Source organism: Oenanthe melanoleuca, chromosome 4, assembly GCF_029582105.1.
Source record: "Oenanthe melanoleuca isolate GR-GAL-2019-014 chromosome 4, OMel1.0, whole genome shotgun sequence".
Taxonomy (NCBI): domain Eukaryota; kingdom Metazoa; phylum Chordata; class Aves; order Passeriformes; family Muscicapidae; genus Oenanthe; species Oenanthe melanoleuca.
The window spans coordinates 38319842-38346970 of NC_079337.1; the positions used below are offsets into that span (position 1 = coordinate 38319842).

The window sequence follows — 27129 nt, forward strand, 5'->3', positions numbered from 1 at the left end:
AGCAATTTTTACAGTATCCAGCCACTTTAACAGTAAAAAATGTTTTTCTGCTGTTTAGACCAAATTTCCTGTGTTCCAGTTTGTGCCCATTGCCTCTTTCCTCCTGCTGGGCACCACTGGAAGGTGACTTTCTTACACCCTCCCATCAGGTATCTGTACATACTGATGAGATGACCCCTGAGCTTTCTCTTCTCCAGGCTTTCAACTCCCTCAGCCTTTCCAAATAGGAGAGATGTGTCAAGCCTTTAACAATCTTCTTGGCCCTTCACTGAGCTTTCTCTGGTATGTCCATGTCTCTTGTACCAGAAAGCCAAGCCTGCACACAGAGCTGTGTGTTCCTAATGCAGCCCAGCATGGGGTTGGCACCTTCTTTGCTGCAAGGATGTGTTGTTGGCTCATGTTAGTTTTGTGTCCATCAGGACTCCCAAGGTCTTCTCCACAAGGCTGTTACAGTGCAGGAGGTTGTTCTTCCCCAGGTGCAGAACTTTGCACTTCTCATTGTGGAAACTTCATGTGGTTCCTGTCTGCTCATTTTTCCAGCCTGTCAGTGTCTGTCTGAATGGCAATGTGACCCTCTGGCATATGCTCATCCCAGGAAAAATCAATGTTCTCTCTTATCTCTTAAAAAGTTTTAACTTTGATATACTTAATGATGCTTTTTTCAGCCCTTTTATTTTCCCTGAATTGATTTCAAAGTCAGGCAAGCTAAATAAGCATTTTAGATGTGCAAGAACAGAATAGAAATCCCACTCCTTTACTATTTTGCCAGTCTAACTGATCCACATAGCACAGCAATACTTAGAAGAATACCTATAGAAGATCTCTGTTTACTTACACTCTTTCAACATATGTTTGAACAAAAATGGATGATATTTTTCCCTTCAGAAAGAAGTTTTACTCTAAAGGGAGATTCTTTTGTGAGATAAGCAGTCATGGGCTTCCTCCGAGTGCTACATTGGTATGTTTTTCAGTTCAGTGCAGCAAGCAAGCTCCCTGTCTAATCTAAATGGAATAATAAAATGTTTGAGCTATTTCAGTCTTGCTGTTCTTTTGGGGAAACAATTATCAGCTCTGTGATACCAGATTACATTCATCTACAAATTTTCTGTAGCTGACGTTTCCAGGCTCATTTTCCTTATGACTTTACTTACAGCAAATTAGTAGTTATCAATTTGATCTTGATTTTAATCTTTGATCAAATTAGATTTTCAGTGATGTGACAGACCTAATGTTCTGCATATGGGAATATTACAGCACAGAAGCAAAAAGCACCCATGTGTTTAAATCTTGTTTATAGTGGCTAGCATCTCCCATAAGTTTATTCAGAATAAAATCTAAATGTTAAATACAGATTTTGTTCTCATACATTTTCATGTAAAAAACTTGTGGAAATTGCCTTGCCACTACTAACAAAATCTTTTTGCCAAGGTATAAAGGAATCCACCGTGATACATGTTGTGAAATATTTAAAGCTACTTGCAGCATGGATATTGCTAAAAAAACTTGAGGAAAACAGCAGAGTGGGAGTTACTTCTTTTCTCTAGCAAGTCAAATAACCTCACATAAAAGCTAATTAGGCCCACCTAAAATGTTTAATATTTATAAGTTAACAGTATGTGCAGAGTCTGAGTGCCTTCATTTTCTGGTTTGTTCAACATGTCTTTAGAATAGCATTGGATAAAGAAGTTCATTTTTATGTGATACTGAGTATATTCAGCTTGCATGGATTTCCATGGGAGTTTAAGAACTCAGTAGAAACAAACTCTCTTTCTTTAATTGAAAGCAGATTCATTAAAATCTTAATTATGAGTATTCTTTCATACTACATAATTTTTTCATCTCCCTGCTGGCTGGCTCATTCCAATGCACAGGGGCAGGAGGAAGAGTTCGTTCATTTGTGTGACTTTCTGCCAACAGATGGGCTAGTTGACTGTATGGATCCTGACTGCTGTTTGCAGAGTTCTTGCCAAAACCAGCCTTATTGTCGTGGACTGCCTGATCCCCAAGACATCATCAGCCAAAGCCAGCAGTCACCATCTCAGCAAGCTGCCAAAGCCTTTTATGACCGGATCAGTTTCCTCATCGGAGCAGACAGCACCCATGTCATACCTGGGGAAAGCCCTTTTAATAAAAGGTGAGCCTGACTCCTCCTGTACTCAGGAGCACAAAAGAAACTGGAGAGTGTGAGATCCATATGAGAAGAAGATCCGCTATGACCGTGAATTTCTGGTGTGGACTTTGACCAAAGACCTTTTCTCTTAATATATCAAATTGCTTGTTTTGTCTCATTTCCTGCAAAATATACCAGTGCCACTAGGTTACACAAGGTACTTGCCATGCTTAGTATCTGTATTCTAACAGGGCACTTCATTAATGATTAAATAAATCTTTATTTAACCAGTTGATTTGGGCTAGCACAGTTGGAAATACATCAAAGCAATGAAAACACTTCAGAAGGAAAAGCAAAGCTGTACTTTTTAAACTGAGCTCACTAAATAATATAAATTATGAATTAATGTAATAGAACCGTTAAGTGCACGACAGTATAATTGCATAAACTATTTGACTGGTGCTCTATGAAGCAGTAATGACCTGAAAATAAGCCAGTAACAGGAAGCAGGTGTCTGGGATCTCACTGAGTGAAAGAGGATGATTTACACTAGAACTACTGCGTTTGCAGTAATTTAACAGCATTAATGTGTTTGGGCACAGCAGTTGATTAAAAGTTGTTGCACCAATGTTCCTTATTGCTCTTTTAAATTTTCTACTTCATAGTCCCTGCAGTTTTACAGATTGCTTTGATACTAATTGAAAAGTACATTTTTCTTTACGAGTCTGCCAAAAATATGACTTATAGTGAGAACATATAGAGTTTATAAGTTCTTAAAATTCTTCAGTTAATTTCTGGTCTTAGTAACTCAGTACAATCAAAATAAACCAAAGTAAAATCAACAATACTGAAACAAAATTATTATCTGCAGATTCTAAGGCATTTGTTTATACAGTGTAAATTATGTGAACTTGTAAAAGGGTTAGAGTCTGAGGAATGTTTTTAGATGATAGCTGATAGCATGTGGAGAGGGGTGGGTGGGTGAGGGTGGATGTGTGTGTGTTCACTCACTAGCTTTTGTTCAAAAAGAACAAAAACGCCCAAACCTGTAATTTGACCCTGCATCTTTTTCATAGTCTTGCATCTGTCATAAGAGGCCAAGTATTAACTGCTGATGGAACACCACTCATTGGAGTCAACGTTTCCTTCCTACACTACCCAGACTATGGATATACAATCACTCGCCAGGACGGAATGTAAGTTCCTTTTGAAGCACTTATAAGTCATAAACACAGCAAAGGTGTTACTGAAGAGCTGCTTGTAAAACTGAGATGAGAAAATAAAGGAAAACAAGACATTAGCAAACTGATTGACTAAAGTTGTACTTTGTACATTGTTAAAATGTAAAACACACTGATTATTATCTACTTTAGAAGTAGGAGGACTTGCTTAATTTAAACGTAGCATCCCAAATTCTCTGTTCTCTCTGTGCAGTATAATGTAATGTAATTTAATTGATTTCTCCGTTGTTCCCAGTAGAGCCATTCTGCATTCAGAGCAGAACAATGGAATGAAGAATCAATCAGTAAAATAGAGGCTGTGGATGGCTTTGGGAATTTGCTGACTAGCTAGCCCTCTTGGGGTTTTTTCCTAGGTTTGACTTGGTAGCGAATGGTGGTGCCTCTCTGACACTGGTGTTCGAGCGATCGCCCTTCCTGACACAGTATCACACAGTATGGATTCCCTGGAATGTCTTTTATGTCATGGATACCCTTGTCATGAAGAAGGAAGAGAATGACATTCCTAGTTGTGATCTAAGTGGATTTGTAAGGCCAAACCCTGTTATTGTGTCATCGCCTTTATCCACTTTCTTTAGAATTTCTCCTGAAGATAGTCCTATCATCCCAGAGACACAGGTAAGGTGTGCTTCAAGTAAACACCATTTTATCCCAGGCCAGTGTACAGCAACCAGAAGGAAAACAGTGCACTGCTGTTCAAAAATAAGTAATGCTGAGTAAGTGCTAGGAATTTGCAATATGTGATTATTTTCAGACCAATTTATTTATTCTGTGGGATTGTTTTTAAAATTTCATCTGAAAAAGTAAAGTAAGAAAGCTGTGTGTACATCAGTTTTACATTTATTTTCATCACTTAGTTTACAGAATGTGTTTAGTGTTCAAACACTGGCCCAGAAAAAGGACACACTATAGTACATTGGCCTTTTAGAATTGCCCTCTTGTTAGAAGTCACCTTAGAGACTGAAAACAAAAGGTCTTTTTCCACTGTGTCCTAAACACACACAAGTTTTAAGTATCTGTTTAGTCCTAATAAATAGCATGACACACAGATTTTTATAAAGTAAAAGAACACTGCAGCACTGCAGACAAGCCAGTGAGCTTGTGGTCTAATCAACTTCTTCAGAACTTGGAATACCAAAAGTAAAACTTAACATCCCAACCTTGATTTAAGTGGAAAAAGCTACGGTTGAAATTGGTTGGTTTTTAATTTTCCCAGGACAGGTATATTAGATTCCTCCATCTCAAATAATAATCACTAGTAAAATTAATAGTCTCTTGGCTCTTAAAGCATTTCAGTTGCATTTTAAAAAGTAATATATGTCACAGTGTTGATTTTTGAACTTTTCCTAGTGAAACAGTCCTTCTTCTGCCTCCCTCTTTCTCTCTCTCTCTTTTTCTTGCCTCTATTTCCACAATGTCATAATTACATAGAGCACTCTTTTTCATACTCACTAAGAAATGTCCTTGCCTCTTCAAGAGAAACACTGAAAATGTATTCAAATGTTTTCATGCAGAGCTCTTAAGAAAAGAGCTAAATCATTAAGCAATTCATGGTAGGAGCAGTTTTAAAGGAAAGATGTAAGAAAATTACAACTAAACACTCATACAAATCTAGACTGTGCTAGGAAATTGTTGCTTTTATCCTCACTGTCATTTCTGTGCCTTTGATAGCTGCAAGTCAATTAAAAGAAAGTATTTGCAAAACAGAGTCCACAGAAAAACAGCTCTGATTTACATGTTTTGGCAACAGAAGATAGATTCAGTTCCTGAAATTATGGAAAATGGCTTAGCTAGTTATAAATCAAGAAAAAAATTATGATAGAAGAATGTCAGAAAATACAAGTTTTAAAAAACACTTGCAGTTTCTAGGTAAACAGGTTATTTCCTGAGCAGTGGGACTAATGAGGTCTGGATTCCTACTAATTCCCACCCACTGCTGTAATTCCATCTGTCTGTCACATCCAGTCCTTCCCCACAGACTGCATTCAGCCTTTTCTTCTTTCTCGTGGGGGTCCCAAATTGACTACTTCTTCCCTACCAGAACCCTCTTTTTTACAAACATAAAGGAACTGAATTATCTTTAGGGATTTCTACTGTTACTTAAAATGTGGTTGAAGTTGTCTACCAGGTTCAAAATTTGTGAGGTGGGAGGTCTGATTGGCGGGACTGTTGGGTCAAGTTGTCTCCCTAGGAAACCAGCTGGAAGGAAAGATACTCTCAGTGGATTCTAGGCAATTGGTGCTGCTGGGTGATTTATGATGAGGGAAAATGGTACTCTTGTTATGTGTGCAAAAATCCTGTTCAGTACTATGTAAAAAAACATTAAGCAGTGTTTTCTTCTATATTCTTTGCTTATCCCATGCATAAATTTCCCACACATAATTTTCTGCTTCACCAAGTGGGAGCTGCACAACTGTGACTGGCATGTACCCCTTCAGGTCAGGTTCCCCTCAGAAATGCATAATGCTCAACAATCTGTCACCTGAAAAAATCACTCTTCTCATAAAAGATGGGCAGAGCTAGATTCTATTCAAAACTGTATGTTCAGCTCCAGAGGAACTGCTGCTGATCTTTCCACATAAAAAGGGGTAATGCCAATCTAAAGTCTGTGAGGCTGGAGGAAAGCACAGAGAAATAAGCCATTCCCTGTGTTCTTGCAGTCAGTATTAGCCACCCTGTTCGTGTGCTGTGACAGCACTCACTGTCACGTACTGCAGGAGAAAATGATGTGCTGCTGTAATCATCATCCCTTGAAGTGCTTCATCATCCCTTGGAGATAATGTTTCCAAGAGTGTACTTAGTGGCTTATGAATCCCAAATTGATCAGAGGGGGAATTAAAGTCTGTGCCAAAGGAGCAGCACGAAAGAAAACTGGAAAAAAAAAAAAAAAAAAAGAGGGCAAGCAAGGGGAAAGAACAAACACAGTGGGTAAAGAGGTGATCACAGACCCAACAGATCATTACTCAAGAGGGTTGATAATAACATGTTAACTAAATTTGGACTGCTTAGGCATGATTTTATCTACTATTAATTGCAAGTTACCATGCTTTGCCTAGACTTAAGTAGCTGAGATTAATCAGAGTGGAATGAGGCAATAAACTGCATTCAGATGAGGGAGTTCAGGTTAAGCTGGAGCTGCTTTTATGTATTAGGTAATATTGTTTCTCTCTTTTTCCTAATAATTTCCTAAAATGTCTGTTTTCCATATATTGCCATGTGGTCTGGCAGAAACCCATGTGAGTCATAGTGAGCACTTCTGAAACTGAGTATTTAAGGGTTTCCCTCTCCTAAACTTCTATTATCCACTTTTACGTGTGCTTGCAAGATGCCTTCTGCAGCTCCTGAGCCTCTTGTTTCCATCACTTCAAGTGTATGAGAGAATGAAAACTTGATATTTTCCTTCAAGCTATATATTCAAGGTTCTTTTCCTCAGACCCTCACTACTGGCAGGAGTGTGGCAGAAGTTGGCAAAATTTCTTTAGGAATTCAGAGGAATTCAAGATAAAATATGAGCCTCTATGACTTAATAAAAATAATTATTGATAATTTCAGAGTGGCTAGATTTTCAGCAAAGAAATTAACCAATCTTAACATTTAAACTAACAACATAATAGGATATCTAAAAATACTAAAAATATTAGTATTCTGTGGATGCTGCACCCTAGTTTTACCTACCTAAAATCTTCAGAATTTCAACTTTATACTGAGAAAAAAAATGGAGATTATTTGTGGAACTGAATATCTCCATTTATGTATCTCCTTCTTTTGCAGCACATTTTATGGTTTTCTTCTCTTTTACTCTCTATTTGAGATTTCATACATACCTCTTTCTTTATTCTGTTATAGACACATTTTTATATTTCTATATGTATGTGACTTTTTCCTACCCCTCTTCTCTGTGGTACTGAAACCATGTTTTAAGTCTAGAAAAAACAAGTAATTTTACCCTTTTTATTTCTCCTTGATTTAAATGCTAATTTAAGAGCCTCAGTTGTAGGGGAAGGCTTTTTTTTTTTTAAAGGAAAACATTTTTTCTGTCTTGAAATGAGCAGTTTCAGCTTCTACTTAAAGTATAATTTTGGTAGTCCTTAATATGAGCCTTTATGTAATAGCAGCAGTTGCCAGTATCTAAAAATGCCATCTTTTCCCCTCTCAAACCTAGATCATGTTACTTTTTAATGCAGCAGTTTGGCTGCTACTTCTCAGCAAACAACCTTTTTCTGACACTAAGACTAAAGTTTGCACTTGTTAGTGAAATTTGTCCTCAAATCCTCTATTGAATTTGTTCAGTTTGCCAAAAGAAAAATCACAACAACACAGCAGGCATTTCTCCCCCTAACTGAATTACTTATTCAGTGTTCTTAATACCATCAGAGCATGTCAGTTGAATAATTTCATATTTTGGAGCAGGAAAGCATTGTAGAGCCTGGAGAGCTTTAGTCCTGCTGGCCAGGAGAGACGAGGAGCCTTGCACAATTTATGTGACTTGGACCCAGCTTGAACTCTCAGGACAACAAACTCTGTGAAAATTGAGGTGACCCTTATCTCAGCCCCCTAAATTAAATATTTCATCACTGTCCCATAAGTAAAATGTCAGCCATTAGAATTTGGTGGTTGGGCAATAACTCAGTCCCCTTAGGGTATCAGCCTTTCTGAAGGTAGTTTGATACTCAGTCTGGAAAAGGTGAAGTACAGACAGCTTGCTTGTGTTGGTGATTCCTGATGTGACTTTTATTCCCGGTGACTTTCCCGATTGCTTTACAATTGATGTGTTGTCATGGCTCCCATAGGAGCTCTCTGCTGTGCCTGATGATTTACCTTTTTGGATGAACATTAAACTGTTTAATTCTCTTTGTAATTCTTTATTCTGGGAGGGAGATTGAGTTGCATAACCTTACCTATACATTTCTAAAGTTCTCAAGAAAATAAGTTACTACAGGGGATATTTTATGGGAAAAAAGGAAGTTATAAGTCAGATTTCCAGCAGGCATTTGAGGCTTCTGCAGAAACTAATAATAGGGGTTTAGGTTTTGTTTTAAACCTCGCTGAGAACTGCATGAGTGTCCTAGTTTCTAATTTGATAGTAATCCAAATACACAGTGGAATTTCTTGAAAATTGAAACTTCAAGGTGTCCTCTTTATTGCCTGTTATCTCAGCCAAGAGTACTGGAAGACCACCTATGTGTTTAACACTGCTCTTCCACAGTTGCAGTTGTAAAAGAAGCAATGGTCGTAACAGGAGACCACTGAAGTCCATTAAATTGTGTCCTGTTACAAGCATATTATTTCTTTTTCTCCTCTTGCTTACAGAGACCTCCATCTGTCAGACTAGTTTTAATGTGCAGTATATGAGAGTCCTGCTGATGTCTTGAGGAGGAATTTGTCTTTTGTTCCTGGGTGGTTTGTGCTTTTCCTTCAAAGTCTCAGAAAAGGAATGTGTTCACAATCACTTGCCTCTCTAGAGAGAGGTGTTTTTGTTCATGTAGAAAAGATTTGCCTGTTCTCTGGATTAGACACTGTCTGTATATTGAGCTGAGGGAAAGCAGACTAGATTTACAAAGAGAAATGGAGCCATGCTCACCTCCTTCAAGGTGACTACTTGTCATTTCTTTTCAGCCAGGTTCTTGGTGGGGAGCAAAGAAATATTCAGAGAATAAGAATTAAGAATTTAAAAATTATAATTTCGTTTGTCTTTTATCTTCCAATTCCTACTTTATTTCTTACAGCTCTATTATAGTCTTCTGGAGAACAACAGTTTTCTGTCTACATGTATCAGATGTAAATAATTATAATGCCAGACAATGAGTCAAAATAGTATTTCTGAATTTTTGTTACTGTTATTGGGAAGGCAGTAGATATAATTATTACTGCATAAACATTTCTGTAGATCTAACAAAAATGATGCTATAGAGGATGGTGTAGCATGTGTTGCCCTCCTTAAACATCAACCACATTATTTCACCCTATTCAAAACAGTGAATTTTTTAGAAGCAGTGTCCAAGGATTTTTCTGGCATTGAGAGGTAGCAGCACTTGTTTAGTAGCCAGGTTTTGTTCCCACTAAAGTCTTAAGCTTTTTATGACAGTGCTCTTTCTGAAGTCTGCTTTCCACTAACACTAAATAGTGTTTGGTCTTCCAACTTCAGGACCAGGAGACAGAAAAGTAAAACAAACCTTTCTTAATTCTCTTCCCAAGAGAAGAGGTTCTGGGTTTGTGCTTCAGCATCCCTTGCAACCTTTGCACTCTCCCACCAAAGAAACATTACCTTTACAAATATGTCTAGATACATTTTTCTTCTTCTTTTGTTTGTTTCTATAAACTAGCATACCTGGTAGCTGTTCACTCCAAGTGCTGGCCTCAGTGTTTATGTTCTGACTGAGGCATAGAACAATATAGGCTGCCTTTATCCACATTACACAGAAACATTTCACATCCATCCATCACCCACTAAAGCTCCTCAGCTCAGAGGAAATGACAAGGAAGAGGAGGGGAGGAACCTTTTAAAAATAAAATTGCCTCATTCCACTTCTGAAATGTGAAAGTGATAAGCTGATATCTGAGTAGTGAATATTGATCTGAAAATATGGAAAAACTTTCCCTGAGGCATCCTACTTATCTGTCTTCAAAATAAATGGAAGAATGCTCTAGTTTAAAGTATTTACAATCCACTGGTAATGCAAATAAAAAAATACCTGGAAGTTCTTCCTGCTTCTACAGGAGAAATTAGGCATCCCAACCCAAATCTCAAACTCTTCTGTGTTTAGAGGCTCTACTGCCTTTATTACACGTTTTATTAGTTGGGACATGGGTAGCAACATAGTAAGGGGCAATTTTCACTTAGTTGAAAGATGCCTTTTTGCCTCTTCAGGAGAAACCAGTTTGAAATGTTTTCTCTTGCTTCGTTTTCCCCCCATAAAAATAAAGGAGATAATTTTGAAATGTTTGAGCAGAAAGTAACAACTCAGCAGCTTCAGTATAATGAAGAATTTAGACTTGACTTTTTAGAAAAAGTGTGAAATGTTGTTATTTATTTATATTTTTTTTAACCATGAAGGCCAAGTATAGATTATATTTCCAAGTGGATTTTCATGTAATATGTTAGGCAACCATTTATGATAGCTGCATTGTTCTGTTTGATTTCCAAATAATTTAAATACTGTATTTTTCTCTTAACAATGCCTAGGTACTTCATGAAGAAACGACAATACCAGGAACTGATTTGAAGTTATCATACTTGAGCTCCAGGGCTGCAGGATATAAATCTGTACTGAAGATTACTATGACCCAGTCTGTTATACCATTTAATTTAATGAAAGTTCATCTCATGGTGGCAGTGGTGGGAAGACTTTTCCAAAAATGGTTCCCTGCATCCCCAAATCTAGCATACACTTTCATATGGGATAAAACTGATGCATACAATCAGAGGGTCTACGGATTATCTGAAGCTGTTGGTATGTGTTACAGAGGATTTTTGCACTTCTGGTTGTCTTGAACATAGGGAAGCACACCTCAAATGCTTGTATCCATTAAGTAGAAAGTGTTTTGTAGAATAAAATTATATCAGTGGATATTAAAACATATTAAAAAGATACTAATCTAAGCTTTGAATTACAGCAAAAAACTCCTTCAGAAGGAAAAAGAAACCATTTTTCATTCACATGAAAAGTGATGTTTTTGACTTCTATTCCTTTCCATGAAGTAGCCTAATAATACATTATGGTGTTTAGTCTGCACACTCTGTGTACTTTAAGTAAAGAACAATAGCAGTCTGACTTATGTCACAAAATGGCTTTCCCCTGTATCTGTCTTAATTCACTTACTCTTAATAACTAAAAAATATTTTAATGACCTAAGATTCTGTTTATTATTTTCAACACAACTAAGAAGCCATAGGAATTTTCATGTGTCCTAGGAGAGCAAAAGAATGTATGTAGCTTAAAGAAATCACATTCTTTAAACTGTTCTTCAGAATGAGATCCTGTACTTAATGAGGACATGTGCTGTTGTTTCAGTGTCTGTAGGTTACGAGTATGAGTCCTGCTTGGATCTAACTCTGTGGGAAAAGCGGACTGCCATTTTGCAGGGTTATGAACTGGATGCCTCCAACATGGGTGGTTGGACATTGGATAAGCATCATGTGTTGGATGTTCAGAATGGTAAGGAGTTCTTCTTGCTAGTTTTACTGCTCCACTGCCCTGCTCTTCAGGTCTCTCACTCAAACTTTTTGCTATTTGCTCTGTTTTCTGAAAAAAAGAAATTATAGAACGTTTTGCAAATGGTAAATGCTTTGAGCTTCCCTGGCTCCCCAGGGAAGTGGTCACATCACCAAGCCAGTCAGATTTGGCAGGAAGTGTTAGGACAATGTTCTCTGGCACATGGTGTCATTCTTGGGGTTGTCCTGTGCAAGGCCGGGAGTTGGACTCAATAATCCTGTGGGTCCCTTCCACCACAGGAGTAACTTCAGGATTTTTTTTTTTCCTGTGAATCACGTTGAATGTCATACTTCTGCATCCTATAAATACATATGCATGAATAAATTCATCAAACAGTCTGTGAATATGCTGTGGTGGGTTGAGTCTGGCTAGACACCAAAGCCACCCAGTCACTCACCAGCTGGACAGGGGAGAGAAAAGAGAATGAAAGGCTCATGGGTTGAGATAAGGATAGGGACAGACCTCTCAGCAGTCACTGTCACGGGCACAACAGAATTGACTTGGGAAAACTATTTTAATTTATTACCAGTCAAATCACAGTAGTGTAGTGACAAAGACATCAGTCTTAAAAACAACTTGCCCAATCCTCCCTTCTTTCCAGGCTTAACTTTACTCCTGAATTCTCCACTGCCAGTGATGCTGGGACACAAGGAATGGGGGCTGTGGTCAGTTCATCACACCCTGTCTCTGTCACTCCCTCCTCAGGGGAAGAACTCCTTACACTCTTCCCTACTCCATCATGGGCTGCCCCCCACAGCAGACAGTCTCCATGAACTTCTCCAATGTTAGTCCTTCCCACAGGCTGCAGTTCTTCACAACTGCTCCAGTGTATACCTGCTCCAGTAAGGCTCCTTTCTCCGTGTGTCCAGAGGTCCTGGCAACAGCCTGCTCCAGCATGAGCTTCCCACAGGGGTCACAGCCTCCAAGGGCATCCCCTTGCTCTGATGTGGGCCCTCCAGGTGGACATGTGCTCCACCATGGACTCCCATGTTCTGCAGGGGCACAGCTGCCTCACCCTGTTTTGTTCCCATGGGCTGCAGGGGAATCTCAGCTCTGGTACCTGCAGCACCTCCTCCCTCTCCTTCTGCAGACCTTGCTGTCTGCAGAGCTGTTCTTGCTCATATTCCCACTCCTCTCTCCAGCTGCAATTTGCTGTTACACAGTAACTTTGGCATCAAAATATATTTGTCGAGCAGCTGTTCAGCAGCTGTTTGCAGGGTGCCATGCTAAGGAAACCTCAGCACAACACTGAACAGGAAGAAATTTGGGAAAGTTTGGCTGGAACATGTAGGGAAGGTGAAGTAAACAGTCACATAGCTTAAAGTAGTAGCTGGTAGCATTGGATCTTCATGCAAGAGAGGAATCCAGAGTAATTATCAGGAAGATTGTCACTTCTGCAGTACTTGATGTCCCGTGAAGGTCTCCCCCTGGTACACAAGCTTATTATGTGTAACACAGTAGTCCACACCTAAAACATTGCCTCTGACTGGTAAGGAAACAAGATAACCAAATGGAAAAGGTGTCACTGTACCTAATTTAAAATGTTAAAAAAAAAACAAACCCAAACCTGTGCAAATTATTGTAAAGTAATCCATCTAAAAATTTAAAGAGCTGTAATTATAAATATATGTGTAAGATTGATTCTGTTCACTGGGTAAATTGATTACGGCTTTAAATTATGTTTAAGAGTACATTTGACAAGTAATGACTTTTCAAATTGTCATGTGTCTAATTGAATAAACCAAGTGGAGATTGTAATGACAAGGTGGATGAGATGCATAATTTATTCAGAAGAGAGTGCACACAGTGTTTGCATGGAAATCCAAACTACTGCAGTAAATAGTCTAATGTACATCTTTTAGTCTGTAATAATAGAGGAGAAATGTGAAGGACCAATTTTTCAAGGTAATGACAGAATAAATCAGGTGCAATAGTGCACTGTGCTGACTTCTAGAATTCCTCTGATGAAAATTGTAGAACTCAGCTATTTCAGGCAAAATTATAGTGCCATGATTGTCATAAATGATGTAATCATAGGAGAGGGGATTTCGTATACTGTTAATGCATTCTGGCTTTAACTATTCATGAAAAACACATTCTTCCTCTTTTGATTTAGATTACTTATTTAGATTACTTGCCATTAGCTTTCCATAAACCATTTTCATTTTTTCCAATTTTATCATGTATATTGGTTTTACATTTATAATCTCCTGCATTTTATAACATTAAAATTAGTGAAGACACTTAAAACATTTCAAGAGGAAAGCAAAGTATTTTTTCTCATACCTTTCTGTACAAATCATGCACTTTGGGAGTGAGGAGGGAAAGAGAAATGCATCTTAAATTTCTTCTAAACTTCTCAAAAGATTACTGTATCCCTCAGCTCCAAACTGCATGAAACTCTGGGCATGCAATCAATAAAACCCAGATCTCTCTACAGTACAGAGTGACGTGTAGTTTACATGGATTATACCATGGAAAGACATACAGTGACTTATGAGTAGAACCATAATAGCTGACCATTTGTAGAGGACACCTTAATGGATTCATCATGAGATTGAAAAGTAAGGGTCCTGGCAACATTTTAACACACTTTTTTTTTCCCCCAAGACTGAAGATTTAGCATAAAACATCCATTTTTCCTCTCAGATTTCCTACATAGGCTATAAGGAAGAAAAATACTGCTGGCACATTGCTTTGTCTTCACAAAATTATTGTTTCTTTCATGCCTCAAAGCAGAATTAAGTTTTAGAGGCAGGTTGGCCTGGCACCACATTTTTTTTGTTGTTTTGACATTTTTAATAACTGCCTATAACTGCAGATATGGTATTGAGGCAGACTTTGTTGCCAGAGGAACACTTATGTTGTGAGCTGAGTAAAGAATCTTTTATAATGTAAAATTGAGGCAATCTACAACTTTTTGAAGTGGCTCTTTAATTAATATTTACAATTTGCAACAGTAATCCACTTCAGATTACATTTGACATGATATTCATAATTAGTTATACTAGGACTTTAGGAATACAATTTGCAAATATATTCTTTTTCTTTTTTTTTTATAAAGCACAGTAGAATTTCAGTCCTTTCTGGGCTTTTTCAAAACTGTAATGATTACTAAACTTACACTAACTAGCTAAAAGAATATTTAGAATTCTTTTGCATTGTTTTATGTGTATACATTCAGAGTTTTAATAAATGTTATTGGGTTTTGGTTTGTTTTTTTTTTTTTTTTTTCTCTATTATCTGGCAGGAATCCTCTACAAAGGAAATGGTGAAAATCAATTTATATCTCAGCAACCCCCAGTTGTTAGTAGCATTATGGGCAACGGGAGACGACGCAGCATCTCCTGTCCAAGCTGTAATGGTCAAGCTGATGGTAATAAGTTACTGGCTCCAGTTGCCTTAGCTTGTGGGATAGATGGCAGTCTGTACGTGGGGGATTTCAACTACGTTCGGCGGATATTCCCATCTGGAAATGTAACTAGTGTTCTGGAGCTAAGGTATGTTTTTTTCCTCATCCTGGACTTTTGGAGTTATGAGTTACTGTGGCAAATTAAAGTACTGGATAAATTTCTGGCATCGTGTAAATGTGAGTTTGCGAATGCTTTTGGGAACAAAACAGAAGTTGAGTCTAAAGATTTTTAAAGTATTTACAACTGAAATGAAAACATTTTACCCTCATAAAATATTTTAACTATGCTTATCTAAATGTGAGAATTTAATCTACCCAAAGTAATAATTCTACAGATTTTAAGAGTTAACATATGTGGTCAACGTAAATGGACAAGGGACAATCATTCACCACTTCACTAATGATGGATATAAATGTTGCCTTCTTCTCATCTTTTAACATCCTTTCTGAATGTTTGTCTAATAATGTTTTTCTGTTCTTTTTTACTTGCTCCCACCAAGAAATAAAGATTTTAGACATAGGTAAGCATTCCTTAAAGAAGATTTATATTTTTCTAACTGTTCTTCTTTCTTTTTTAACAAATGAATGCTTATAATGGGCAAGTCATTTCTGAGATGTATTACTAGAAAAGAGGAGTATTTTTCAAAAATAATGAGTTCATATGTTTTAGTTATGTCAACTGTCAGGCTGTATCGTCCTTTCCGATGAGTTCCTCTTTTCTCATCACTCTCTGTCCACAGTCAGGCTTCTTGTTATGCTTGTGTGTGCCCTCCTTTGCTGTTCCCTCATCTCTGCTCACTCCTTGCTGGCAGCGCTTTTGCTGATTCTATCAAAACTCACTCATTAATCAGATGCACCAAATATTATGAGAATGGCATATAAAAGTATCAGGGGAGTTCATTTCATTAGCTTTTTGATGTTGACTCTTCTCAGGCTCTCATTTAACAGCTTTGTTTCTTTAAAGGTGAGCTTTTTTTAATAATGAAAGTTGAAATAGCAATAACACAACTCCGGGAGTTAAGATTTTAAAATACACCAAGACTCACAAAATTGGTCATAGAAGCAACTGTAATCAGAGGATTGTAGTATAGCATTCATCCATCCTGGCATTGCTACAATAATGGCAAGAACAGAAGAGTAGGTGGATGCTTAGAATTGCTTTGCCACCACAGCAGCTGCTGCTGCTAAGGAGAAAAAAACCAGTCATGCTAAAATCTTGTGGCAGACATGAAACCCTGCAAACCTTTGTGGCAGAACTGCTAAGCATACAGCTTAGCAGTCCCACTTGTACCTTACTCTCCTTTTTGCTGCCAGTCATTTTCCTTCCTTGTTTTTAAACAAATCCCAGAGTCATATCTCTTGTCCTTGTTTTTTAAATTCACTTTTCTTTGGACATACTTCTGTGTGAGGAAGGGTTCTGTGTTTTCAAAAATACATTTCAGATGCGTTAGGTCAAAAATTCCATTACTGAATAAGGTATCTGTATCAGTGCTAATGATCAGAATTGGTTCTGTGGGTTTTTTTGCAGGAATGACTCAGAGGCAGTCTCTTTGGTTTGGTGGGTTTAGGGTTTCACTATTACAATTAGTTTGTATGTGTTCCACTGTCCTTAAAAGAATTATATCCCTTGTGGTATCACAAAGTTGTGATTGCAGATAGGACATTGTCTTGGCAAAGAACGTGGAATAATACTTAAAATGGGGATGTGGAGTGTAGAAAAGGGGATTAAAGAGTGGATGCATATTGAGATTTGTTTTGCTGTGATTTAATAGCGCCACCCTCTCCTGCCTCTGGCAGAACTGTGGTCACAGCCTCACCTGCAGCATTTGTGAAACTGGATCTCTGCATGTAAGAGAAGTTGGTGAGGGAGAATACTGAAGCTTTTCTGCTTTATTCATGCCTAAGCATGCAGAAGCTCTGGGTAGCAAAATTGCAATCATACCACACAAATTAGTAACAGCAAGGGGCCATGAAGCAACTGTGAAGTGGGGGTTCCTCCTGAGGTGGGAGGAGACATAGAGGACTCTGGAGAGCTGGCTCTGCAGGAGCACTTGTGGAGCCAGTAGGCAGGAGGTGTGGAGCCCACTGTGCAGCCCAACAAGATTTATTATGAGTCTGAGTTTTCTCTCAGGTCATGCAACATCTTCCTGGTGTCCACTCAGCCTTAGAGATTTGCTGATGAGAGACTTCCTAAGCCAAGAGTGGGATCTTTATTCTTAAGATCTCCCGGCGACTTTTTATTCTGCTAATTTAGCTGCCTTTAAGACGTGTAAACTATTAGGATCCACCAAATCTCCTTGCCATGGGCTCTCCAGCTAAGGACACACTGTGAGAGCAAATACCTTCTTTTGGCTGCATAAATTTGTACAGAGTCCTGTGAAATTCTGTAGAGGGAAGCACATCTGTCTGGTCTGTAAGAGGAGAAGGGAGCAAATGTCCAGTTTCACTGGACCTTTCAGACTGCAGAGGAGATTTCTGCTTCAACTGCAGTTTTGAAAACAGCCCTCAACAGACCACTTTGCAAAAGATAATTGTTAGATATTAGAAGAAAATGCACTAAAAAATGCATTCCCCAAGTAAAACTACTGAATGAGGCTAAATACTAGTTCAGATCCCTTGTCTATTCAAGTATTCACCTTTCCTGGCCTATAAACACAGTACTTCAGCACAGTGTGATGTGTCTCCTATCTCAAGAAGCTTGTAGTCTCTTAGAGGGAGAATGCAGATCAAATTTCTCCTCTCATGTACCAGAGACCTCACATTTTTTCAATCTCAAAGCTGAAATGATGTCTTTATACACACTGCTGCCTGTGGGTGATTAATGCTGATAGACATTCATGGAAGAAGTCATTTTTAGAAGGACTTTGAAGACAGGGAGGTCTTTTGTAGGCTATGGCACTATCCCAAGTCTGTAGAGAGCCAGAAAAAAAAAAATTTAACAAAACATAAAAACAGCTTTGAGGGGATATATGATTTAGAGGGCACATGGTGAAGGCAAGAGAGACAGGAACTGAAGCAGAAGGAATATTTTGGAAAAATCTGTATATGGAGAATAGCCCAGGTGATCTGCCAGCTGAAGATTTAAAAGATCAGCCTAAGCAAGATAAAAGCAAAGGGAAATAGATTGTTGCAGCTCTGTGCACATGTATGCCCACTTTCAATTCAAAGTACTTACTACTATTCGGCATAGACAGAACAAGTTAATTTTTAGACATTTGTCTTTACAGGGGCCAGTGTGGGTATGTAACTCCATGTTTTGCAGGCTACTGAAAGTGATTAGGCAATACTCAATGAGTCAATAAGTCACGGGCTGGAGATTTTATTTCTTTGCATTTGTTGTTATTGGTAGAAGGCAGAAGCTTAATTTCATTTCAGGGTACAATGAAATTGCATAAACGCTGCAGCTTTCCAGCTGCTAGCTGCTTATCCCTATTTTTGAGATCTGCATAGTACTCATGGATGTTTTCTGGCTAGAAAACAAATTTTGTTTTCACTTGACATTTATTCAGTTCCTCAAATTATGTCTTTCTCCTGTAAATTGTTGGGGGCTAAAGCCTCCTTGGCTGTTCAACCTTCACCTGAAAAGAAATGCTGTGGTTAAGCCTGTTGTATCAGCTCAGAAAGGAGCCATTAGACATCTACATATGGCAAGATGGAGAGTTTCTATTGATTCAGTAGTAATATCCTATGCACTTCCAAACTTGGAGGGATTTTTTAATAGCATGAGAAAATGCATTTAAATTATCAGGTGTTTTTTTTTTGTTTGATGAGGATAGACTATATACCATGAAAACTCATCCCCTGATTTCTTTTTTGTTGGAATTAATTAGAATGTACATCTTCATATTTATGAAGAAAATAGCTTAAAAACTTACTTTTGGAAATAAGTAATTGTGTTAGGCATAAATTACTTTGTGATTTGATGACTTCTTATTCCAATGGCTGGAAAATATGATTGAGGCAGTGTTACATGGGTTAAAGAGAGGTACTTTAATTTAGATTTCAGTAGAATAAGAAAGAACTTTATTTTAAATTACAAAGAAATAAAATTTAATTGCACATTTCACATCTTGCAGTGTGTTTATATTTGAAATGTTTGCAAAGTTTCTTAAAGACCAAAGTAATCATGTAAATGGGTATAATTTAATTTGCAGTCAATGGAGGTATAAATAATTCGTACACTACATAGTGATCATATTAAATGATCACTGCATAAATTAAGCTTTTGAAAATACCTTCCAACTATTTAGCACATTGGCAATAATAGATTTGTAACAGACAGGAATTTAAAGTAAGCATTTGATTGTTTTCAGACATGCTGTACAACACTCAGTGCAATAGCAGGGCTTTTTAAGAGGTGCTAATCACTGTGTATTTGATTTCATTAGTCTGTTTCACTTGGTTTCATTCGTTCTGAACCAACATGTTAAAAGTCTTAAAACCAAATAAAATCCTATTTATGCAACACATTTTTTCCTGTGTTTTTGTAATTGGATAGCTATAAAAATCTGTCCCTGCTAAAAGACATAATTTGTTCACAAGTTGTTCCTGTTGGTCTCTTGTTGCGTTTTCCAAGTGGCAGTACATAAAAATGTGTTACATTAGCACAGTTATGTATTTACAAAACGTGAAGTATAGCATTCTGTGAACAGATGTTTGGCTACCACCAGACTGGTAGATCTGTTTAAGCAGCGCTTTTGCAAACATCAGAAGTGACTGTTCTGACATTCTGCTTCAATCCATGAGGGGAGCATCTGAAATTACCTCATGTATTTACATGACCTTATTTCAGCTCTTCATGCCATGAATTAGGTCAGGAATCCCAACAGCAGTGGGTTAAGTTTCTACATCATAATATATCAACACAAAAGGCAATCTCCAGGGCTGTATTTTTAACCAGCAGGGAAGTAATTCTCAATTATGTGGCACCAGTGGAGAGGCAAAATGTACGTTTCTGGGAAAATGGTTAGCAATATATATTTTCACTCTAATAAAGACTGAGCTGGCATAGTTAGCGGTTTTGTGCCAATGTGTACAGTTATTTGAAATATGACTCTGACTTTAGAAGAATGGAAAAGCTCTGCTTGGTCTCTGGTGGAAGAGATGACATTTCCTAATGTGTTAAATCATGTGTGTCACGCATTTGAAAGCAGTGGATTAAACAAATACTTATGAATGATGTCTTATCTCTTGCCTGTGAACTCATCATTCAAACTCAGTCTTATCTGTTTATGAATTACATTAACCATGAACCCCAGCAGCCTTATATAAATTATAATAAAACAGACAGGATAATACCAACAAAGTGTAAGTGAGGGCTAGCTTCCTGCTGCAAAATTCAGGACTAGATCAAGGTTCCCAGAAGTCTGAGAAGGTTTTAAACTCCAGTATTTTGATTTGGCTTATTAGAGAGACATCTGCAGTCTCTAATGAGAGAGCCTGAACTGGCCTGAGCGCATCAAAGACAAACTGGACCTTCATTCTCCAGAGGATTAATCTAGATTGGGCTGCCTATGACACAGATGAGCAATGTGGACCAAAACCATTTTGGGGCCATGACCTGTGCTACCTGTGCATGGAGCATCACCATTGACTTTAACTCTGTCTGCGTTACTGCACAGAAACTAAACTGTTTTCTCCTTGATCCAATGTCAGGTGCAATTAACTGCAGCATGTGCAATGTGCAATTCCATTTTACAGCAACAACCCAGCTCACAGATACTACCTCGCTACTGACCCCGTGACGGGAGATCTGTACGTTTCCGACACAAACACGCGCAGGATTTACCGGCCCAAGTCGCTCACCGGCGCCAAAGACCTCACCAAAAATGTTGAGGTGATTGGAGGAACAGGGGAGCAGTGCCTGCCGTTCGATGAGGCAAGGTGTGGTGATGGAGGCAAGGCCGTGGAGGCAACTCTCATGAGCCCTAAAGGTAAAAAGAGTTCTCCCTCTCTAACATAAAATAATACAGAAGTTAAGAGCTGGGGGCATGATCATATTTAATTACTGAATTCAATAGCTGGCTCCAAAAATTGGGGATTTGAGTGACTTTTTCCAAGTAGAAAGTCTACCAAGGGAGAGAGCTACAGGGGAGTTATTTTTTTGAAATCAATTGGAGTTGATTTTTTAGCAAGTATTTGGCTTGAGTGATTATTGAGAATTTTTAAACACTCAATAATAGCATTTAGATTATGTGTTTGGCAGGCAGCAGTGAATATCTAAAATGAGCATTTCTTTTGGTTCCATTTATCCTACGTTTAAAGTTGTCTTAAATACTAGTCCCTTCCCTACACACAACAGCAAATGAACAGTAAATGCAATCAACAGTAGTAGATTTCATGCTGAATATTGGTTTTTCATGCAAGATACATTAACAAGCCATATTATTACCTACTGCCTGAGACCAGATTTTCTGCCTACAATTTCCACTAGATACATGCTACCTATACCCTTGGCTATGGATAATATATTCACTGCTGGTACCACAAAAAAAAAAAAAACAAACCCTAATTTTTATTTGCTTCACTGAAGGAATAGCAATAGACAAGAATGGGTTAATCTACTTTGTTGATGGAACCATGATCAGAAAAGTGGACCAGAATGGAATAATATCGACTTTGCTTGGCTCCAATGACCTCACCTCAGCACGACCTCTAACCTGTGACACCAGCATGCACATCAGCCAGGTACTTTTTAGTTGCTGCTAATTTGGAAAGCTGAGCTGGGGATAGAAATTGACATGCAGTTTTCATGCCCCTTAAAATAAAACTGGGTGGAAAGTGATGGATATTTAACAGCAGGTTTGGGGGAGAAGGCAACCTGTTCCATGGGTGTGAATTGCACTGTATTCTTTTAGCTATAAATGTTGCTGTATTCAATTTTTCTGCCCATAAAGTTCAGTTTGGTTTAGAACAGCAAAACTATCAGCAAGAAACATTAAGCCTGGTAGTAAATACTGGGAGAATGGCATATCTGTTAGAACTATCTTGGCATGTTGATGTTTTCTGAATTGCTGACATCCTTAGCCTACTAGAGTGAATGAAAGGATTTACACAAAACCCCTGTACTTTTCTACTTGTCCTAAAAACTTGTGTTGGTAAAAGGGACATGTCAGTAGTGGTATGTTCAAAAAATGGAGTACAGTGTTTCATAATCTGGAAGGCAGTACATTATTTTTGCTGCTACAAGAATAAAAGATGAATACCGTTGAAAAGTATTTAGACACTGATAACTGTTTCTATAGTTATTTATGCATTTGTGATACAGAAAAGTATTGCATTTATTGGAGGGGAAACTCAGCCTGTATTGTTGTTCCAATGCAACTGGCTTTCTTTACAATAAAATGGATGCCTGAATATTGTTCCCCTTGCCTCCCTGAAAAGCTTTAGTTTGCTGCATGTATTCATGCAAGTTCTTCAGTCGTGATTGCTTACAGCAGATGGAAAACATCCTTACGGCAGTGTCTAAAACAGAAGGTTAATTAATTAATTTAATCTGCACTGGTTAGCTGTTTAACAAAACACTTGTGTTTGTTCAGGTTCGTCTGGAATGGCCTACAGATTTAGCTATCAACCCAATGGATAACTCCATTTATGTTTTGGATAACAACGTGGTTCTGCAGATCACCGAGAACCGGCAGGTGCGCATTGCTGCGGGGAGGCCGATGCACTGCCAGGTGCCCGGGGTGGAGTACGCGGTGGGCAAACACGCTGTGCAGACCACGCTGGAGTCCGCCACGGCCATCGCCGTGTCCTACAGCGGCGTGCTCTACATCACAGAAACGGATGAAAAAAAGATCAACAGGATAAGACAGGTCACAACTGATGGAGAGATCTCTTTGGTTGCTGGAATACCCTCAGAGTGTGATTGCAAAAATGATGTTAACTGTGACTGTTACCAAAACGGAGATGGCTATGCTAAAGATGCCAAACTTAATGCCCCTTCCTCCTTAGCTGTGTCTCCAGATGGTACCCTGTATATTGCTGATCTGGGAAACATTAGGATCCGGGCCGTGTCGAAGAACAAACCCTTAATGAATTCAATGAACTTCTATGAAGTTGCTTCTCCAACTGACCAAGAGCTGTACATCTTTGATGTCAATGGTACTCACCAGTACACTGTGAGTTTGGTCACTGGAGACTACCTGTACAATTTTAGCTACAGCAATGACAATGATATTACTGCGGTAACAGACAGCAATGGGAATACTCTTCGCATCAGGCGGGATCCCAACCGGATGCCAGTAAGAGTGGTCTCTCCTGATAACCAAGTCATCTGGCTGACCATAGGCACCAATGGATGTTTGAAAAGCATGACTGCACAAGGGCAGGAGCTGGTCTTATTCACCTACCACGGCAACAGTGGACTTCTGGCAACTAAAAGCGATGAGACTGGATGGACCACTTTTTTTGAGTAAGTAAATAAAATTAAGTCAGATGCCTTATAGTTTTATAGAGTTCTATAGATTCATTTGAAGTATTTCTGGGTGAAGTAACTGTAAATTGACCCTTGATAACAAAAGGCACAGAAAGATACTTTTAATTTCCCATTCTGTCTTCCTCAGTCTTATTTGTCTGACTTCTTCTGAACATTGGGTCTGAATAATTTTGAATTCATTGTTTTGAACTTCAGTTTTATATACTGAAATAATAGTGAGACAACATTTCACTCTTGTCAAGAAATTTTTAACTCAGACAACCATGGGTTTGTAGATTTGCATCAAAAACTACATTTTCATCCCACTTGCTCATTAGATTGACATTCTTCTGCTGCAAATACTGACAAGAAATTTGTCTTTGCTGCTCAATTTTTTCTTTTTTTTTCTTTTTTTTTTTTTTTTCTTTTTTTTTTTTTTTTTTTTTTTAAGTAAAAGCATTTCTGCATGGTCTTTAATCCAAAATAACATCTGGGTGGGTAGTAAAAGGTTGTGTTTCACTGAGTGGCCAGTACACAGGAAGTATCTCCTGGACAGAACAGCAGGCTTTCACACAGGTGGACCCAGTTGGAGGAAGCTGAAAAAATAAATGTGTGCCATAGGGGAAGTGTCATTCCTGTAGGAATAAACTGAAAACACAGAAACCACCAGCACCATGTCATGTACAGGTGCAAACACAACAGCAAGAGGTATTGCTGGAACAGTAGGACTTGCTCTTTTACCAACCTCAGAAAAAAAATCTTTCCAGTGAATTGCTTCAGCCTGTGTTACACTCATTAAGTCATCAATGCCTGTTCATAACAGACGGATTAGCAAAGAGTTTTACAGAATCCTCAGTTATATTGACTAAGGAAGATCATGACAATTTATAGATAAACTAGTAGAACCAAAGAATTCACATACAGGCAACTTCATCTCCAAATGATCTGAACTGCCAAATAATACAGCAAAACATTTTAAAGTGCAGCTTAAAACAGAAACCATTATTTCAAAAAAGGTCAATGTAGAATTAACGCAAAATTTTTTTCAGTTGTCTCTGCCAGCTGGAAAAATATGTGTATTTTTTAACTCACATGAAAGACATGATGAGGTTGAGTAAAAAGGTGTCTATGAAGGAGTGGAAGATGTAGTGTTAGTGTGATAAGTAAAACTCTTAAGAGGGCATCCAGTTGAACTATTCAGGATTACAAAGGGCATCATGAAAATTCAGTAAGTCCTTCTTCTTTTTTTTCCCCCCTTCTTCTTTTCTCATATCTTTGTGATGAAATGCAGTAGCAACTGCTGCCAAGGTCAGGGCCTGAGAAAAAGCTTTCAATTCAACACACATGATAAAGAAAATAAAGTGCCAGTGTCAGGCAGTGGCAGCAAAGCCAAACATCTGTGTTCTGAGATAACTTCATATTTCTGTCAGTGTACATTTGGCAGAGGCAGTGTGCAGGAGGACTCTGAGCACCTGTATCTACTCTCCAGCCTTTACAGATGCCCATCAGAGACACAAGAGCAGCAGGTGCTGCTTCACTGCATATTGTGTCCTGAAGTGGAGACAGGGCTAGAAATGCTGATCCCTGACAAAGACAGCAGGTGGGATGGCACTGCTGCCAGTTTGAAAGGTATTCTTACAATAATCCGTAAATTGGCAGGGCTTTGGTAGCGGGCACCTTCCCAAAGCATTAGCACACATCTGTAATATTTAATTGTGCTTTGGTGCATCCGCTGTGTATCTTTTTAGGTCCTGCCAAGAGGACACAGAAGCACAGCAAGGGTACACAGAGGAATGAGAAAGTGTTTGATTGGGAGGGCAAGTATTCTCCTTGTCATGACTTAGCCCTGTCCTGTATGCTGAGAGACCAAAACACAGCTTTAGGTGGGCTGGAAATAGCCATCCTTTTCCACAGAGAGTAAAGTCAGTGTTTAACTGTGACAGACACAGCCACTTGTTTCCAATAGGCAAATTGGGCAAGAGAGTTTGGGGGACAGTGAAGTCCTGTACAGAAATTAAGGGATCTGCTGGGTACAGCAGGCACTTTAAATCATGCTGGCATTCATACTGGCTAATTGAGGGCCTAGAGTTTTAATCAGGGCAGTAATTTCTCACCATGTTGCCTGTAGTTTCTGTGTAGCCCACTGTGGTGTACTGCAGTAGCCGGTGGCTCCTGAATGTACCTGCGTGATCACAAGAGAAGGGGCTGTTGTATTCACTATTCAGTGGCTGATGGGTCTGTAGTTTTCATCATAGGTACAACATAGGGTACTGTGTGTCATGAAGTACATTGCTATTTCCTGAGTCTGTAAATAGCCATCTTTCACACCTGATCTGCTTTCATGCAGACTTTCTGGTCTGAGTTAGGTTATGTCCAGCTGGCTTACAGAGAGCCCAAAGGGCAGGCTATTCCCCTCAGTAAGTATTAGAATTATTTCCAAGCTGCTGCTTATGCACTTCCTAAACAATTACCTCCAACCAATGTCTTGTTAGAATTCCCAAGCTGAAGTAATTATGGAAAAAGCTAGGCAATTTCACTCTCCCCAAATTTGCAAGTGTATGAGGCTTCTGCAGAAGCAAAGATATTTATCTCATCCCTGTAGCTATGGTGAAGCAGTAATCTGTTTAATTGCAACAAGGAAGATTCAGATCAGACATTTGGAGGAACTTCACGGTGAAGATTTTGGAGCCCTGGAGCAGACAACAATGATAGTGACCCCTTGCCCTTCATAGAGTGTCTTTAAAAACAGATCAGACATCTTTCAGGACAAATGCAGGAAGAACAGATCCTGCCCTGGGGTAGAGGTTGGACTGTATGACCTGTCAAGGTCCCTTCCAGTAATGTTTTCTATGATGCTCTGTACAAGTTAAAACCAAAAATAAAAAAATGTACTGATTATGTAAAGCTACAGGGATAAAGGGGCAAGGGGAAGGCACTGTGTTATTTTTCTTGCCAAAACAGCATTCTTAAAAACATCCATCAATCATTATAGCTGCTGTCTTCTTTCGAACATAAAATCCCAATATGCCAAATCTATGTCTGTATATTTCCCTTTTGAAGGAAAAAATAATTGTGAACACAACTCTTTTGCCATTTTTTATTCTAAGATCAAGTATTATTGAGACTTTTTGGTACTGATGATTTGGATGATTTATAACATTAAATCTGACTATGCTGGGTTTCAAGAGATTTCTGCTACTATTGCCAAAATAGACTGAATTATCATAGAAGAGTTTGTGTGGGGGTGACATGATGTACAAGCGTGCATCTCTCTCAGCTTCTGCATATTCATGTTTGTAAGTAGTATAGGCTAAAACATTTTCAGGTGAAATGTTTGCTGTTGAAAATAATGAAGCCTTTTTAAAATGGAAAGGTATACCTCAAACATCAAGTGAAGAATAAGAAATTATGAAACCATTCTGACTTCATAGCATAATATTTCAACTTCATTGCTGAATGCATTTTATTTTAATATCACAGTTTATTTATGCCTTTTATTTACACTATTGCTCAAATTCTCAAAATATTTTGAGAAAAGGATAGAATTTATGTTCTGTGGTGAATTCATACTTTCTTCCCCTCACAGTTAAAAATATTCAACTGTCGGAATGTCCAATGGACTAGAAATGCCTTTTCTCAACTAGCTTTGAGTGCAGCTGGGTTTTATCACCATTCAATAGTCACATATCTGTTTAAGTGGCTGAAGATACAGAGGAAAAATACTGTGGGTTTAGTAATAA

The 27129-nt window shown here is 38.4% G+C and overlaps 1 protein-coding gene across 1 annotated transcript in view; it reads left to right on the top strand.

The window, feature by feature from the left end:
• TENM3 (teneurin transmembrane protein 3) overlaps positions 1-27129 on the top strand; it is a 347891-nt gene that overhangs the window by 289954 nt on the left and 30808 nt on the right. The window contains exons 17-26 of the mRNA XM_056490446.1: positions 1918-2134; positions 3187-3306; positions 3705-3966; positions 10532-10799; positions 11361-11504; positions 14812-15061; positions 15474-15494; positions 20674-20906; positions 21506-21660; positions 22512-23386. Of these exons, the coding sequence (XP_056346421.1) occupies positions 1918-2134; positions 3187-3306; positions 3705-3966; positions 10532-10799; positions 11361-11504; positions 14812-15061; positions 15474-15494; positions 20674-20906; positions 21506-21660; positions 22512-23386 (2545 nt within the window). The remainder of the gene's footprint in view (positions 1-1917; positions 2135-3186; positions 3307-3704; positions 3967-10531; positions 10800-11360; positions 11505-14811; positions 15062-15473; positions 15495-20673; positions 20907-21505; positions 21661-22511; positions 23387-27129) is intronic.